Source organism: Eleutherodactylus coqui, chromosome 3 (genome assembly GCF_035609145.1).
Source record: "Eleutherodactylus coqui strain aEleCoq1 chromosome 3, aEleCoq1.hap1, whole genome shotgun sequence".
NCBI lineage: Eukaryota > Metazoa > Chordata > Amphibia > Anura > Eleutherodactylidae > Eleutherodactylus > Eleutherodactylus coqui.
Genome location: NC_089839.1, coordinates 31235466 through 31254485, shown reverse-complemented (window position 1 = coordinate 31254485; position 19020 = coordinate 31235466). Strand labels below are relative to the sequence as shown.

Here is a 19020-nt window from a genome sequence, read left to right as displayed (position 1 = left end):
CATTTATTTTTTCTCACCCATTCTCCCCAGCTCCAAATAAATTGGAGCTGGGGAGAATGGGTGAGAAAAAATACATTTTCCCTGCACCCTCCTGAACTGACAGAGTTCAGAGGGTGCAGGTGCTCACTGCACCGTGGGGGGACCTGCTTACCTGTCAGGCGTCTTCCGCATTCTCCTTCAGCCTCCCGGCTCGGCGATCATGTGACCGCTGGGGTCAGATGACACCTGGCGGTCACATGATCGCCGGGCCGGGAGACAGAAGGAGAATGCACAAGACGCCGGTCAGGTAAGCAGGTTCCCCCACAGTGCAGGCTCCTGGCTCGGTGCTCATGTGACCGCCGGGGGTCAGGTAACACCGACGGTCACATGATCGCCGGCCGGAATCCCTGCATTACATAGCGCTAATTGAGCGCTATGTAATGTGTAAAGGAGAAGGCAGAAAGGGTTAAAAACCCTTTCTGCCTTCTCCTCGGGGGTCCTCGATAAGGACCAGTGCAGGAGTCCATCTGCACCCGATGTGTCTGACAATCGGGTGCAGATCCACTCCTGCACTGCAGTGTCGGGCCTGCCCCGACATCGGAGCTGTGGAGGGAAATTATGATGTTGGGGCAGGCCCGACATTGGACTGGAAAGGGTTAAGGTCTCCCTCATATGTGCATTACGAAAAAGCGCCGCGATTTACTTTCGGTTTCGGCTGCAGTGATGCTGCGGCCAACGCTGGCATGTAGCAGTGCCAATCATTGATGAGGAGCGCTAAACACTCAAAAATAGGACCGTGTGAGCGGCTCCATTGAAAACAGTGGGAGCCTCTGACAGCGTTTAGCGCTGCACAGCACTAAACTAATCTCTAATTGTATGTTTTATACTATTTGCTGCATGCGGTTATGGGGCGGTCGGCCATCTCGCTGTGAAGAATGATTTGGCTTAAAGCAGCAACATGGACATAAGTAAATTAAGTAAGAAAATGACTGACTCTGTGTCTCTATGCAGGGAGGAGGAAGAGGTGAGCTGTGATCATCACCTGTCGACATCAGTTGGATAATGTTTTGGACATGCTCTGTGGCAGGTGGAGGTGTTGAGTTTTAACCATCCGCTATTCGCTTCTCCAGGAGGGTGTAGTGAACTGTACAGGGAGGGGGAGGAGGCGAGATGTTACCATTGCCAAAATATGGGAAAGTGTGTTGGGAATGCCCTGTAACCTGCACATAAGTCACCGTACAGGGAGGAGCTGTACTGTGCCCATCACTCATTGTCAATGGTGAATCCTCCAGATTTATAATGGAGGGATTACTTGGCATTTTCACCCCACCTTCTTATGATAATGAGGTTACTGCTGGGAAGCAAACTACAGAACAGTAAGTGTCAGTCTATTATGATCCTCAGTGACCGACGTGTAAACGAAGAATTTCTGTAGATCGTGACATGGAAAAATTATAAATGCATGCTTAACGTAAAGATCTGATATGTTAAATGCGGGTTACTGTCTGCCATCATTGTGGGCAGTGCCCACCAGAGGTGCCATCTACAAGATGGTGAAGTAGAAACGTTTCAGGTTATTTCTACTTTTTACCTGATCATAGGACAGGACCAGCGCTCGGTGGGTCTGTGAAGATGTAAACCTGTTAGAAGGCAGCAGTGATGAGCTTGGAGTAAGATGTACGCTATCATACCAAAAGTAATCAGACACTCGAGCAAAACTTACGTCTGATACACTTCAGCTGGTATTTCCCTGTATTCATCCTGCAAAGTCTAGCAAGTTCTCTAAAAGAAGATGCATTGTCCCATCTTCAGTGGTGCAAGGAGTGTCGTCATTAGGCACTTGAGCAATGGAAGAACGTTCTATGGAGTGATGAATCACGCTACGCCATCTTCAGATCAGATAGACGTACCTGGGTGTGGAGGAGGCATTGGGTGAACACAGAGTGCCTGAGTGGGTTGGTGTGTTGTGCCAGCAGTTAAGTACGACAGCGGTTCCATTATGGTCTGGGGATGTTTTACGTGGCATGGTCTCTGTCCATTGGTTGTAGGGCCAAGAACTATGAATATGGAGGTGACATTCTAGATAATAACATGCTGCCAACAATGTAACAATACTCTGGGAATGGTCGGCCATATTTCAAACAAGATTACGCACCTTGTTACAAATCCAAGGCTGTTTTACGTTGGTTTGAGGATATGGTCGTTGCATGATTGGGCTGGCTGCACAAAGTCCCAACCTGAACCTACTGAACATCTTTGGGACAAGCTGGAATTTTGGGTCAGGAAATATGAACAGCGTCCATCATCTTTGAGAGAATTAGCCAGACGTTTGCAGGATGAATGGTGGGAAGTACCAGCTGAAGTATATCAGACATTAGTGGGAAGTATGCCACAGAGAGTATCCAATGTCATTAGGGCTAAAGAAGCCCCATTAAGTATTATCATATGGAAATAAATACTACTTCTGATTCTTGCTCAGGTGTCCAATTACTTTTGGTAGGATATAATAATCTTTTTATAACGCCAACATATTCCACAGCGCTTACAAGACAAGGGGAATGAAAACTAAACCACGGTTACATAGTAATCAATTGAAGGAAACAGTAGGGGTGTGGGTCCTGCTCCAACGAGCTTACATACTACAAGTAATGGGGTGATACAGAAGGTAAAGGGGCTGGAGATGTGCACGGTATGGCGAGGTGGAGAGTGAGGGATGCTATACACATAAAAAATAGTCAAATTGGGCCGTATAGTGGCTGAATCGGTATGACTGCAGGGGGCGGTTGATAATGGCTAGCAGGGATTGCAGTCAGTAGGTCAGGGAGCATGTTATCAGGCGGAGTACAGAGGGTTTTGTTTAGAGGATATGGTATGCTTCCCTGAAGAGGTGCGTTTTTAGGGCAGGGATTGCCCGGATAGTTTGGGTAGTGCGTTCCAGAGGACTGGTTCTGTTCTGGAGAAGTCTTGGAGGCGGGAATGAGAGGTTCGAGTTAAAGGGGCGCTCAGTCTGATTTTGTTAGCGGAGCTGAGGGTGCGGACTGGGTGGTGAATTGAGATGATGGAGGCAATATAGGGCGGCGCTGCGCTGTGGAGGGCTTTGTGGATGAGGATGGTGATTTTAAATTGAATTCTGTATTTGACGGGCAGCCAGTGCAGTGACTGGCACAGGGCACGGGCGTCTGAGTATCGGCTGGACAGGAAGATGAGCCTGGCTGCCGCATTCAGGATGGATTGGAGAGGGGAGAGTCTGGTGCAGGGGAGGCCGATCAACAACGAATTGCAGTAATCTAGCCAAGAGTGGATGAGGGCAACGCTGAGCATTTTTAGCGTGTCCTTAATGAGAAAAGGGTGGATTCTTGCGATGTTCTTGAGGTGCAGTTCACATGCTCGGGCCAGATATTGGATGTAGGGGGTAAAGAAAAGATCAGAGTCAAATATAACCTCAAGACAGTGGGCGTGCTGGGAGTTATGGTGCCACACACTGAGATGGAGATGTCAGGATGAGGTCTGTTAGAGGGCGGAAACAGGAGGTGGTCAGTTTTTGAGAAGTTCAGTTTTAGGTAGAGAAGACATGGTCTTAGTGACAGCGGGCTGTAGACAGTTGGTGCTGTGATGTCACGGAAAGAGATGTATAACTGGGTGTCGTCAGCATAGAGATGGTAGTGTATGTTATACAAGAGGGTCATGATGAACTTGGGTGTCCGGTGTGTTGTGTTACAGAATGGCAGTAATACACTTGGTGTCAGGTGCATATTTTGTTTTTTAGAATGGTACTGATGCGCTTGGTGTGGGGGTAGGGTGTTGTGATAAGAGGTGCAGGTAGAGTTTCAAGAGGGCACTGAAACACTTGGAGCGAGGGGAGTGTGTTGTGTAACAGGACGATGGGGATTCATTTGGATTGTTGTGTGTGTTGTACTTTAGGAGTTGAGTGATATACTTGGTGTCAGGCATATGTTGTGTTACAGGATGGCAGTGATATACTTGGTGTCGAGCATATGTTGTGTTACAGGATGGCAGTGATATACTTGGTGTCAGGCATATGTTGTGTTACAGGATGGCAGTGATATACTTGGTGTCAGGCGTATGTTGTGTTACAGGATGGCAGTGATATACTTGGTGTCAGGCATATGTTGTGTTACAGGATGGCAGTGATATACTTGGTGTCGGGCATATGATGTGTTTACAGGATGGCAGTGATATACTAGGTGTCAGGCATATGTTGTGTTACAGGATGGCAGTGATATACTTGGTGTCGGGCATATGATGTGTTACAGGGTGGCAGTGATATACTCGGTGTCGGGCATATGTTGTGTTGCAGGGTGGCAGTGATATACTTGGTGTCGAGCATATGTTGTGTTACAGGATGGCAGTGATATACTTGGTGTCGGGCGTATGATGTGTTTACAGGATGGCAGTGATATACTAGGTGTCGGGCGTATGTTGTGTTGCAGGGTGGCAGTGATATACTTGGTGTCAGGCATATGTTGTGTTTACAGGATGGCAGTGATATACTTGGTGTCAGGCATATGTTGTGTTACAGGATGGCAGTGATATACTTGTTGTCAGGCATATGTTGTGTTACAGGATGGCAGTGATATACTTGGTGTCGGGCATATGATGTGTTTACAGGATGGCAGTGATATACTAGGTGTCAGGCATATGTTGTGTTACAGGATGGCAGTGATATACTTGGTGTCAGGCATATGATGTGTTACAGGGTGGCAGTGATATACTCGGTGTCGGGCATATGTTGTGTTGCAGGGTGGCAGTGATATACTTGGTGTCAGGCATATGATGTGTTACAGGGTGGCAGTGATATACTCGGTGTCGGGCATATGTTGTGTTGCAGGGTGGCAGTGATATACTCGGTGTCGGGCATATGTTGTGTTGGAGGGTGGCAGTGATATACTTGGTGTCTGGCATATGTTGTGTTACAAGATGTCAGTGATATACTTTGTGTCTGGCGTATGATGTGTTACAGGATGACAGTGATATACTTGGTGTCAGGCATATGTTGTGTTACAGGATGGCAGTGATATACTTGGTGTCAGGCATATAATGTGTTACAGGATGGTAGCGATATACTTGTTGTCTGGCATATGTTGTGTTGCAGGGTGGCAGTGATATACTTGGTGTCAGGCATATGATGTGTTACAGGACGGTAGTGATATACTCGTTGTCAGGCGTATGCTTTGTTACAGGATGGCAGTTATATACTCGTTGTCAGGCGTATGCTTTGTTACAGGATGGCAGTGATATACTTGGTGTCAGGCGTATGTTGTGTTACAGGATGGCAGTGATCTACTTGGTGTCGGGCATATGTTGTGTTACAAGATGCAATTATATACTTGGTGTCAGGCGTATGTTGTGTTACAAGATGGCAGTGATATACTTGGTGTCGGGCATATGTTGTGTTACAGGATGGCAGTGATATACTTGGTGTCAGGCATATGTTGTGTTACAAGATGGCAGTGATATACTTGGTGTCGGGCGTATGTTGTGTTACAGGATGGCAGTGATATACTTGGTGTCAGGCGTATGTTGTGTTGCAGGATGGTAGTGATATACTTGGTGTCGGGCATATGATGTGTTACAGGATGGCAGTGATATACTTGGTGTCAGGCATATGTTGTGTTACAGGATGGCAGTGATATACTTGGTGTCAGGCGTATGTTGTGTTACAGGATGGCAGTGATATACTTGGTGTCGGGCATATGATGTGTTACAGGATGGCAGTGATATACTTAGTGTCAGGCATATGTTGTGTTACAGGATGGCAGTGATATACTTGGTGTCGAGCATATGTTGTGTTACAGGATGGCAGTGATATACTTGGTGTCGAGCATATGTTGTGTTACAGGATGGCAGTGATATACTTGGTGTCGGGCATATGATGTGTTACAGGATGGCAGTGATATACTTGGTGTCAGGCATATGTTGTGTTACAGGATGGCAGTGATATACTTGGTGTCAGGCGTATGTTGTGTTACAGGATGGCAGTGATATACTTGGTGTCGGGCATATGATGTGTTACAGGATGGCAGTGATATACTTAGTGTCAGGCATATGTTGTGTTACAGGATGGCAGTGATATACTTGGTGTCGAGCATATGTTGTGTTACAGGATGGCAGTGATATACTTGGTGTCGAGCATATGTTGTGTTACAGGATGGCAGTGATATACTTGGTGTCAGGCATATGTTGTGTTACAGGATGGCAGTGATATACTTGGTGTCGAGCATATGTTGTGTTACAGGATGGCAGTGATATACTTGGTGTCGAGCATATGTTGTGTTACAGGATGGCAGTGATATACTTGGTGTCAGGCATATGTTGTGTTACAGGATGGCAGTGATATACTTGGTGTCGAGCATATGTTGTGTTACAGGATGGCAGTGATATACTTGGTGTCGAGCATATGTTGTGTTACAGGATGGCAGTGATATACTTGGTGTCGGGCATATGATGTGTTTACAGGATGGCAGTGATATACTTGGTGTCAGGCATATGTTGTTTTACAGGATGGCAGTGATATACGTGGTGTCAGGCGTATGTTGTGTTGCAGGATGGCAGTGATATACTTGGTGTCAAGCATATGTTGTGTTACAGAATGGCAGTGATATACTTGGTGTCAGGCATATGTTGTGTTACAGGATGGCAGTGATATACTTGGTGTCAGGCATATGTTGTGTTACAGGATGGCAGTGATATACTTGGTGTCGGGCATATGTTGTGTTACAGAATGGCAGTGATATACTTGGTGTCAGGCGTATGTTGTGTTACAGAATGGCAGTGATATACTTGGTGTCAGGCATATGTTGTGTTACAGGATGGCAGTGATATACTTGGTGTCAGGCATATGTTGTGTTACAGGATGGCAGTGATATACTTGGTGTCGGGCATATGTTGTGTTACAGGATGGCAGTGATATACTTGGTGTCAGACGTATGTTGTGTTACAGGATGGCAGTGATATACTTGATGTCAGGCATATGTTGTGTTACAGGATGGCAGTGATATACTTGGTGTCAGGCGTATGTTGTGTTACAGGATGGCAGTGATATACTTGGTGTCAGGCATATGTTGTGTTGCAGGATGGCAGTGATATACTTGGTGTCGAGCATATGTTGTGTTACAGGATGGCAGTGATATACTTGTTTTCAGGCGTATGTTGTGTTACAGGATGGAAGTGATATACTTGGTGTCGGGCATATGATGTGTTACAGGATGGCAGTGATATACTTGGTGTCGGGCATATGATGTGTTACAGGATGGCAGTGATATACTAGGTGTCAGGCGTATGTTTTGTTACAGGATGGCAGTGATATACTTGGTGTCGGGCGTATGTTGTGTTACAGGGTGGCAGTGATATACTTGTTGTCAGGCGTATGTTGTGTTACAGGATGGCAGTGATATACTTGGTGTCAGGCGTATGTTGTGTTACAGGATGGCAGTGATATACTTGGTGTCAGGCGTATGTTGTGTTGCAGGATGGCAGTGATATACTTGGTGTCGAGCATATGATGTGTTTACAGGGTGGCAGTGATATACTTGGTGTCAGGCGTATGTTGTGTTACAGGATGGCAGTGATATACTTGTTGTCAGGCATATGTTGTGTTGCAGGATGGCAGTGATATACTTGGTGTCAGGCATATGTTGTGTTACAGGATGGCAGTGGAACACTCACACGCTCCGGGTCTTTGGGTAAGATCCGTGATGTCCTACGGAGGAGCAGTGAAATGTTGGTGAAGAAGCTACAAGGGACGACGCCTCCGGAACCACGGAACACAAAGTAATTACCACACTAAGTATATGGGCCACTCAGACATCCTGGGCAGGGAATGGCGGGAGGGCAGTGAAGACTCAGTACAATGCACACAACACATTGATTAGTCTGACATATTCCCCCACCACTATTACTGAGACCCCTGAAGCTCATCCTTCCTCTTCCTCCTCTCAGCTCCTTTCTGTTTTCTTGTAGTATGAAGCGCGCAGCCTCCCTGAACTATCTCAACAAATCCAGCGACGAGACCTTCCAGGTAAGAGATGTCCTGGTGCTCCACACGGGTGACGGGTGGGTCTCCGCAGAGTCCTCTGTTATCTCTTCGCTGTATCTTCATTGTGACTACTTTTTGGTTTTCAGGTCTCTCAGAAACTCTTGTCTGAAACTCGAGGCTTGAGCGCCAGTAACATCGATCTGTCGTCCCACAGCTAATGACTCGTACTGGATAGCGGGAAGACCCTACACTCCCAGAATCAACTCCTCGCACTGTCACTCTGACACGGCCCACCGGCCACTATGCCTGTAAAATCGTCTAATAATAAAAGCCCCCTGCCATGACTTGGATGAACACTGATACAACCTTATGGGATGATTTAGCTGAGTGTGCAGTTTTATAATGCCCAAAGATGGACGGAGACCTTATCACCCCGACTCGCAGCAAATTTTGATAAGGACTACAGCCCCCATCACCATGGTCAGCAGTAATGGAGCAACACTACAACCCTCATCACCCTGCCCTAATGTAATAAAGGAAGATGAGTGCCCTATGACTGGACCGACAATAATTGTAGAGTCCCATCAATGTGCCGTATCATCATAAAGTAACACTACAGCCCCCTTCACCCTGCCCTAATAAACCAACAGAACTGCCCCACTACCTACTCTGTTCCCTTTTAGTAATAGATCAGAAACGCTAGATTTCACTCACCTAGACAGTGAGTGAGGGGACTTGAGAGGCCATTTACGCTCCCCTGGGCAATATGCAAATAAGGGAGATGAAACAATACTTCCACAGTGCCACCTATTGGAAGGCAGCAATACCTAAAGTCAATGTTAGACTCTTTATCCAAGCCTTGCAACAATGACCAGGAATTGAAAGTAAAGTCAGAGCCCATGCACAGACAGCTGTTTCAGGGTTTTTGCCCTGATGTTCTGCACACTGATGAAGGGCAAAAACCCTGAAACAGCTGTCTGTGCATGGGCTATAACTTTGCTTTCAATCCCTGGTCATTGTTGCAAGGCTTGTATAAAGAGTCCAACATTGACTTTAGGTATTGCTGCCTTCCAATAGGTGGCGCTGTGGAGGTATTGTTTAATCTCCCTTATTTCTATGGACTAACACTACAGTTCCCGTCACTGCCTACAATAATAAAGTGACACTACAACCCTGTCGTCTTCCCCTGTAATACTGTACCCATGTTAGACCCTCCTTCCCCTCCATTTGAGGCATGATACTATATTACAGCCTCCATCACTTCACCCTAGACTTGCACTTCATCTCACAGATGTAGGGCAGGTTTTCTTGGTCATATTTGAATACGAAGATGTTGCATCACGGTCTCAGATTATTGGACAATTGTACTCTGGGGTGAACTGTCCATCACCAGATGGATGAAGCTCCGGTGTCGCTCATGGGGGGGGATTCTCTCTATATAGGACTGTGGGATTTCGGGATTGTTCCAGTCATGGTAAATCTTGTGTGTTGGGGGGGATCTAGTCTGTTGGGGTCAGTAGCACTTTATTAATAAATACTCCAACCCCACCCTTGTTTTTGACCTCTTGTCTTTTACTGCACATCCATCTTTCCTGGGCAAGAAGCCAACACGGTGCATGGTCCTCTCTCATCTTCATGCATGTAGCCTGTCACCCCTGTGGCCTTAGGAGAGGGAGGCGGACAGAGCTGTGACCTCTAGGATGTGGCTTCAGGACCTGCGCTGCAATAATTCTGTGATTACCGATCGCTCATTTTTGCTTTGTGTCGGCCCGTTTTATGTTTCCAGTTGGCTCCAGAGGGGGCGCTATTTACACTATGAAGTGCTGCTCTTTCTGGATCGCTGTGATTTTCTTTAGCTCCTCCCCCTTCATGTGACATCATTTGCATTTTATCTCAGGAAAATAAAATATTTGGAAACCTGTTCATTGTTTCTTTTATTGTTACACTAGCCATGAGTCTTTTGTGGGAAAAACACTGAAGAAAACTCTTGTGTCACTTCTTTCATTTTTCATGAAACATTCCAATACAAAGTTCTGAAGTATCTGAAGGGTGTTGGTTCTACCGAAGCAAGAGCCGTAGACCCCCCTCAGGATGTGTTGCCCTAGGATTCTTATATTTTGCTCTGTTTTAATTTTTCTTGTTTTTCTTTCTTTATATACAATTATTTACAGATCTGTTATCAACTCTTGCTTTAGGGGAGGCTAAATATTAGGTAGAGTCCCCTGGTGCAAGCAACAAGTCATGACCGACTCCCCGGGTGACGTCACAACGTGATGTTTACTTGGCAGACTGTTTTTGCGGGTGCCTTCCCCAGTCATGTTCACCCTCCAGCAAGCTGGGTACCGACCTCGGAAGGATGGAAGGCTGAGTCAACCTTGAGCCGGCTACCTTGAACTATGCAGAGATTGAACTCGCAACCTTCAGGTTGTGAGCGAGAGCTTAGGACTGCATTTCTGCTGCCTTAACACTCTGTGCCACACGAGGCAAATAGTAATAAAGCTTATTTAGGGCTTATTTAGACGACCGTATATCGGCTCGGTTTTCACACCGAGCTGATATACGGTGTCCGTGTCTGCAGGTGGGGGGGATGGAAGAGCCAGGAGCAGGAACAGAGCTCCTGCCCTTTCCCCGCCCCTCGCCACTATTTGCAATGGGAGGGGGCGGACAGGGGTGGAGCTAAGTGGCAGTACTTAGCTCCGCCCTATCCTATTGCAAATAGCGGAGAGGAGGCGGGAGCTCAGTTCCTGCTCCTGGCTCTTCCATCCTCCCCCCCCGCCCCGCCTGCAGACAAGGACACCGTATATTGGTTCTGCGTGAAAACCGAGCCGATATACGGTTGTCTGAATAAGCCCTTAAAGTGATAAAAGGTGGATATACAAAACTGTGCAAAAGTTTTAGGGAGGTGTGGAAACAAATGCTGAAAAGTAAGAATACTTTTAAAAATGGAAGTGTTAGGGCCGTGTCACACGGCGACCTCAACCCCCGGTCAATTCTGCACCAAAGTCTGAGTGGTTTTGTGCAAATTTTGGTGCAGGATGAACATTGCTTAATTCTTCCGGCAATTTTGCAGCGGAAGATTAAGGTGTGGATTTTGGGTGTCGAATGCAGAAAACTTCCAGGCATGTGAACGGGCCCTAAATAGTTTATTTTTGTTAACAAAGGGCAAACTGACTCAACAAAAGAGAAATCCTAATTAACCCCTTAGTGACCAAGCCTGTTTGCGCCTTAATGGCCAAGCCAAATTTTGCAAATCTGACATGAAACTTTAACATGGAAAAACACCAGAAAGGTTTTGCATATCCAAGCGATTCTGACATTGTTTTTTCGCCACATGTTGTACTTCATTTAGGCGGAAAAAATAGGCCGATAGAATTTGTGTTTATTTATTAAAAGCGCCAAAATTGGGAAAATTTTGAAAAAATCATCATTTTTTCACATTTCCAACTGCAATATCTTAAATATGTGCAAACATAGTATAGAAATTTTAGCTAAGATTTATATTTCCACCCGTTTACTTTATTTTGGGCGCACATTGGAAAAACTTTCGTTTTTTTTTAACCATTTAGGAGACGTACAAATTTAACATTACTTTTTAGCATTTTGAGAAACACTTTGTTTTCCGGCACCAAGCCAAGATTGGAAAGGCTCATAGGAGTCAAAATGATAGATACCCCCACAAGTGACCCCATTTTAAAAACTACAACCCTTAGTGTATTCACTGAGGGGTGTCATGAGTATTTTGACCCCACAGTTTTTTTTCAAGAATTAATTCAATTTAGAGGAGAAAAAGTAAAATGTCATATTTTTGCAAATCTGTCATTTTAAAGACATATTTTTTTCCTATAGTTTACATGAAAATGAGGATTTAAACCCCAAAATCGATACCCCTGTTTCTCCCGTGTTCAGAAATATACCCATTGTGGCCCTAATATTATATCGGAGTCCACAACGGGGCCCAAAACGAAAGGAGTAGTCAGTGTCTTTCAAAACAGAAATTTTGCTTGAAGTCCTTTTAGGCCCCATAGCACACGTGTAGAGTTCTTGAACGCCCAAAACCATAGAAAACCCCCACAAATGACCCCATTTTGAAAACTAGACCCCTTAAAGGAGATGTCCCGCGCCGAAACGGGTTTTTTTTTTTTTTTAAACCCCCCCCCCCCGTTCGGCGCGAGACAACCCCGATGCAGGGGTTAAAAAACCCACCCGCACAGCGCTTACCTGAATCCCGGCGGTCCGGCGTCTTCATACTCACCTGCTGAAGATGGCCGCCGGGATCCTCTGTCTTCATGGACCGCAGGGCTTCTCTGCGGTCCATTGCCGATTCCAGCCTCCTGATTGGCTGGAATCGGCACGTGACGGGGCGGAGCTACACGGAGCTACACAGAGCCCCATAGAGAAGAGGAGAAGACCCGGACTGCGCAAGCGCGGCTAATTTGGCCATCGGAGGGCGAAAATTAGTCGGCACCATGGAGACGAGGACGCCAGCAACGGAGCAGGTAAGTATAAAACTTTTTATAACTTCTGTATGGCTCATAATTAATGCACAATGTACATTACAAAGTGCATTATTATGGCCATGCAGAAGTGTATAGACCCACTTGCTGCCTCGGGACAACCCCTTTAAGGAATTTATCTAGGGGTTTACTGCATATTTTGACCCCACAGTTTTTGAATGAATTTAAGCCAAGCAAAAGGAAAAAATTAGGATTTTCGTTTTTTTGGCAATTCTGCCATTTTAAAAACAGCTTTTTTTGTACAGCACACACATGAATGAAGACTTGCACCCCAAAATGGATACCCCCTATTTGTGCTGTTTTCAGAGACATACCCATTGTGGCCCTAATCTTATGTCTGGATGCACAACAGGGCCAAAAATGAAAGGAGTAGTCAGTTGCTTTCAGAACATAGATTTTGCTTGAAGTCCTTTTAGGCCCCATTGCCCACTTGTAGAGTTCTTGAGCGCCCAAAACCATAGAGAACCCCCACAAATGACCCCATTTTAAAAACTAGACCCCTTAACGAATTTATCTAGGGGTGTACTGTGTATTTTAACCCTACAATTTTTGAATAGATCTAAGCAAAGCAGTAAGAAAAAATTACGATTTTTATTTTTTGGGCTATTGCGTCAATTTAAAAACAGGGTTTTTTGTACAGCACACATATAAATGATGACTTTCACCCCAAAACGGATACCCCTGTTTGTCCCGTGTTCAGAAACATACCCATTGTGGCCCTAATAGACTTACAGGACACATGGCTAGGCCTACAATGAAAGGAATACCCGTTGGATTTCAGGGTACAACTGAATAAATTCCAGGCCCCATTGCCCACTTATTGAGCCATTGAGTGGCCAAAACTATAAAGAACCCCCACAAATGACCCCATTTTGAAAACTAGACTCATTAACAAATTCATCTAGGGGTGTACTCCGTATTTTGACCCCACAATATTTGAATGAATCTAAGCACAGCAGAAGGAAAAAGTTACGATTTTCAATTTTTTTTGGCACTTTTTTAAAATTTAAAAACAGTTTTTTTTGTACAGTGTACATAGGAATGAAGACGTTCACCCCCAAATGGATACCCCCGTTTGTCCCGTGTTCAGAAACATACCCATTGTGACCCTAATTTACTTACAGGACCCATGGCAAGGCCTATAAAGGAGGGAACACCCATTGGCTTTCAGGGCACAACTGAATAAATACCAGGCCCTATTGTTCATTTGTACGGAATAAAAATTGACTCCCTAAAAATCCCCCCCCCCTCCCCCACACACTCCGCGCCCTTTTTGGCGTTCGCAAATCTTAGATAAAAGTAATAATGTGAACTGTGTGGTATTTCTGAAGACGGGTAATTACGGAGGCTGGTTGGAATGGGCCCATGAGGCAATAAAACCGGTATCCCCCTCCTCTCATGCTTTTTGGGGGTCATTTCTTGACCTCGGTAGCGGGTATGGGGTGTAAAAAGTGGTGTTCCATGAGTCTCCGTAAGCTTGATGAAGTGCTGCGATCTCACATAGAAGGCGCTCAACAAGCTGCTCCTGGAACTGCAGGAAGGCGAGCGTTCCTGGGGCTTCTTGTAAAATACGTATCACAGGTAGCGGTCTGAATAGCGCTGGGCTCACGCAGCTGTAGGTGGAATCCGCTTGCGGAGGCCCGCAGCGGATCCCATCTGTGAGCCCGGCTGTGACCCTGCGTACGACCGCGTAATGTACTGCGCATAACTGTGTACTTACACAGGCGTTCATGCGCAGTACCTTTTTTTTGTTTGTATTTCCCGCACCGTCGCTTAGCGATGACGCGGGTACCCGCAGCCCGTATACAAGGTAGTTGCGTATGGGCTGCGGGTATATCTGTGACCATGGAGCACAATGGGCTCTATGTTGCGGATATCCGCCGTAAAATAGAACCTGCTGCGTTCTCTTTTCTGCGAGTGGATTACACAATTCCGACCCGCTAATGTGAGCAAAATAGTGTAATCCAATGCGATTGATCTGCGTATTACCGCGGATCAGATGCATGCGGAATCCGTAATTCCTATCCGGTCATGTGAGACCGGCCATGTGAGATCTCTACCTTTTTATCACGTGACCGGGGACCACTCAACAAGGCCACCCGTCACTGCTCCAGGCTCTCAGCGACCGTTGGTCGCTAGGAGCAAGGAGATTTTAAGTTTCCTGGACACCCCGACTCCTGCGCATGTGTCCAGTGTTTGCCGGCGGTCGCATGTGCAGAATGCGGGTAGGTTCACGGATGAGGATCGAGTTGGGGTGCAAATACGGAGGCCTCCGGTAAAAAGTTTTATCTCCTCTCACCGATCGCATTGGTGAGGGGAGATGAAACTTCAATTTTTTTTTAAACTTTTACGTGATCGCCATTATCCATTGTATAACGGCGAACACGGGATCAGGAACCGCTCACCGCGGCCCTCCGTGAAATCTCCAGGCTCTTGGCTACGTTTTGTAGCCAGGAGCAGGGAGATTTTGAATTATCCTGGCAATCCACAGCTTTTGCGCATGCGTCCGCCAATTTGGCGACGGACGTGTGCGCAGAAGCTGGGGTAAGGTCCGCCGATAAATCTGGGGGCCTTATGTACGTACTTTCATCCTCCCTCATGGATATGATCCGTGAGGGGAGATGAAACGTACGCTTTTCAAACTTTTTTTTAACTTTTTTTAAAACTTTTTTTACTTTTTTTTTTTTTTACTTTTTCACACTTTTTTTTAACTTTACATGATCACTGTCATCCATTGGATGACAGTGATCATGTCCCCAGTGACATCCCTCTGCTCTTGGCTACACATGGCAGCCAGGAGCAAAGGGATTTTGAATTTCCCGGGGCTCGAGCCCCTCTGTGCACGCGCCCGATGTCAATCATCGGGTGCGCATGCGCAGAGGGGGACTTCGGGTCCCGGGACATCGGGGAGGACTTAGGTGAGTATTTTCACCTCCCCTCATGGATCAGATCCATGAGGGGAGGTGAAACTAGCAGTTTTTTTTTACTTTTTAAACTTTTTCGCGATCGCCGCTTTCCAATGGATAGCGGTGATCGCGGGCCCGGGGACCGCTCACCGTGGTCCCCGGTAACACCTCCTGGTACCCGGCTACCTTTAGGAGCCGGGAGCCAGGAGGTTTTGAATTTGCCGGGGGCTCCCGGGCTTCTGCGCATGTGGCGGGTCACGGAGGACCAGATCTCCGGGGGACACCGCCAACAACCCAGGCAAGAATTTTCAGCTGCTCTGATGGATCCGATCCATCAGGGCAGCTGAATATCTATCTTTTGGGGCACTTTTATTTACTTTTTTGCGATTGGCGCTATCCATTGGATAGCGCCGATCCCAATGCCGGGGGGGGGGGGGGGGGGGTACCCGCAGCCCGGGATGACAGCTCCATGCTGTCGGCTACCTGCGGGCACCGACAGCATGGAGCTGTCACGTCCAGAGCCCACGTCTCTGCAGGAAGCATGTTTTTACGTCCTCAGAGAATAAAGCCCACTTCGGGAGGACGTAAAAACACTATGGGCTGGTCGTTAAGGGGTTAAATACATGTTTGGCGGGACCATCTTTTGCCCTCAGGACAGCATCAGGTCTTCTAGGTACACTTGCACAAAGTCGGGGATTTTCTAGGATTGTAGTCAGGCGTATGATTAACCAATTATACCAGATAGGTGATACTGATCATCATTTTCATATGTAGGCTGAAACAGAAACTGCTGTGTAGGAGGCTTAAAAGTGGATGGAGAACAGTCACAGATCATCCACCATGGCCAGACTGAGCACAGCCACAAGACACAACATACAGTGGATATAAAAGGTCCGCACACCCGTTAAAATGCCATCGTCTTGTCATGTTAAAAAAATCCGCCAAAGATGAACCATTTCAGATTTCTTCTCCCCCATTCAGCGTGACCCATTATCTGTGCAATCTCATTGAAAAACAAACAAATCTTTTAGGGTGGTCTCTATCAGCATGGCACATGTTGACTTGAGAATCTTTGCCCACTGGTCCTTGTAAAAGCACTTCAAATCTGTCAGACTTTGAGGGCATCTTGTGTGCAGCGCCCTCTTCAGGTCAACTCACAAATTTTCAATGGGATTCAGGCCTGACGCTGGCTGGGCCATTTCAAAACTAGGATCTTCTTCATTTGGAGGTCTGCTTTGGGTCGTTGTCGTGATGAAAGGTGAAATTTTTCTTCAGCTTCAGCTTTTTAGCAGAGACCTGAAGGTTGTGTCAAAATGGGACTGATATTTAGAACCTAATTCCCTCCACTTTGACTAAAGCCCCAGTTCCAGCAGCAGAAAAACTGCCCTACACATAATGCTGCCCCCACCATCTTCACTGTGGGTCTGGTGGTCTTTTTGGTGATGCGCAGTGTTGGCTTTGCATCAAACATACCTTCCATCTTGCCCCCCTACCCCACAGCCCAGACATATGAAGAATACGGGAGGTGGTTATCACATGACTACACAGCCAATACTTACCAGAAACTCCTGCAGCTCCTTTGATCTTTCTTCTTGATGACATCTTCACTGTGTTCCGTGGTATATGTAATGCCTAGGAAATGCTTTGCCCCCTTCTCCTGGCTGATCCCTTTTAACAATCAGATCCCTTTGATGTGCTGTAAGATCTTTACGGACCAACTGCGAAAATGTCAGGAAAACCCTACTAGAACAGCTGAACTTTATATGGTGCAAATCAGAATCCCTGTAAATAATAACAACGGAGTACCAACCATTATTTATCTGGAGTTTCAGGCCTCTTTCACATGGGCGACAGCGATATTACAGCTGTGTTTTGTGCAATATCGCTGCGTTTTCTTGCGGCAATATCGCGATTTTGTGGCACTTGAAATATATAAGCTGTACCCCAAAAATAAGCCCTAGCTACATTTAAAGAAAACCAAACAATACATTACCTAACAGGCGCTGTCCGCACTTCTCCTTCGGCAGTTCAGCTGCACTTGTTTGTAGTCTTCAGCCACCGCCTCCTCGTCAGGGGGTTCAAAAATCTTGACTGCAGAAAGCGCTGGCTCTGATTGGCTAAGCTGCGGCGCTCGAGAACCAATCACAGCTATTCAATACGGACAAATGGTAGGACTTCCTATTGTAAAAGCTGCATCCACCGCACAAAAACACAAAGGAAGCCTCCAGAGGGAAACATGGGCTACAAAACATCACAAATCGCGGCTTTATAGAGCATTCTCACAATGTAGCAGCCTACAAAACATCGCTAATGGGAAGGAACCCATTGGAAACACGGGCTTCACATACATGTGATTTGTCCAAAATATATAGGAAGAGGTCAGCAGCAAAAACAATGGGTCAATCCACACATATATTGAGTTGGTATAAATATCATGTGCACGCTATCCAAAATGGGTTTGGACCGCACAGCCCATGGAAGTTCCCAAATAGTAGAGGGTATAGCAGCAATCCAAGATGCAAGATCCTCAAATAGAAAAAGATTGTATTCCTCCATAAAACACAAGTAGCAGCGACGCTTCGACAAGCAGGTCTTTCTCAAGAAGACTACAGGCGATTTGTAGTACTGTCGCCTTGTGAGAAAATTGTGCAGTTTTGTCGCCCGTGTGAAAGCAGCCTAAATGTGATTGGCTAATTCTGAACACAACCACATTCCCAAATATAAGAGGGTGTGAACACTTATACAACCACATTAGTTTAGTTTTCTACCCTAAGGCCGTGTCGGACTCCGCCAGCGGAATATCGCAGCGGAGTCCGATACGGCACCCCACAGAGACCCCATACTTACCTCTCCGGATCTGCCGCGTGAGTCTCCTCCGGCATGAATGCGCAGTGCAGCGCATGACGCGGTGACACGTAGTCAAGCGATGCTTCCACTGTGCCCACAGCGGAAGTATCGCGTGACGGACGGCTTCCATTGACAATGGAAGCCGGACGCACGTTTTTTCACGGCAGATAGAATATGCCGTGATTCCTTTCACACTGCGTGAGCATTTTAAGGCAAAAAGCTATTAGGTTCACCACCAACCAGCAGTACGTATGGGTGGCAGTTCAGAGGAGGGAGAACTCATAACTGATCGCTTGTTTGTTCGCGAGTTTTTGTGCGACCGTAACTTAGTTTGCGCAATCGCGTGAACAAATGCCTGATTGTGACGGACATCTTTTTTTTCGGCATGTTCGCTTTATAGGACGCACTGACTTTTTCCCGAAGCAAAAAAAAAAAGAACACTCAACAGAAAACTTTTCCTCTGTCATCATACAGAGGAAATAAAGAATAACCCTAGTAGAGGACATGGACAGGATTACAGACCCCTTCCCTAATATTAGGATGACAGCTTCCAGACATTGTTGTAGCCATTTCAGTGCTCTCCATTGAGATGAGGACTAGAGATGAGCGAGTATACTCGGTAAGGCACATTACTCGAGCGAGTAGTGCCTTATCTGAGTATCTCCCCGCTCGTCTATAAAGATTCGGGGGCCGGCGCCGGTGACAGGTCAGTTGTGGGGGGAAGAGAGGGAGAGAGAGATCTCCCCTCCGTTCCTCCCCGCTCTCCCCCGCCGCTCCC

The 19020-nt window shown here is 46.5% G+C and overlaps 1 protein-coding gene across 4 annotated transcripts in view; it reads left to right on the top strand.

Annotated features, from left to right (window-relative positions):
* Positions 1-8766, top strand: part of KLC4 (kinesin light chain 4) — a 54454-nt gene extending 45688 nt beyond the window's left edge. For 2 of the 4 annotated variants that reach the window (XM_066595442.1, XM_066595441.1), the window contains exons 13-15: positions 7646-7770; positions 7960-8017; positions 8122-8766. In XM_066595442.1, the coding sequence (XP_066451539.1) occupies positions 7646-7770; positions 7960-8017; positions 8122-8193 (255 nt within the window). In that variant the 3' untranslated portion in view covers positions 8194-8766. The remainder of the gene's footprint in view (positions 1-7645; positions 7771-7959; positions 8018-8121) is intronic. The other 2 variants (XM_066595439.1, XM_066595440.1) reach the window with 1 other exon arrangement.
* Positions 8767-19020: the final 10254 nt, after the last annotated feature.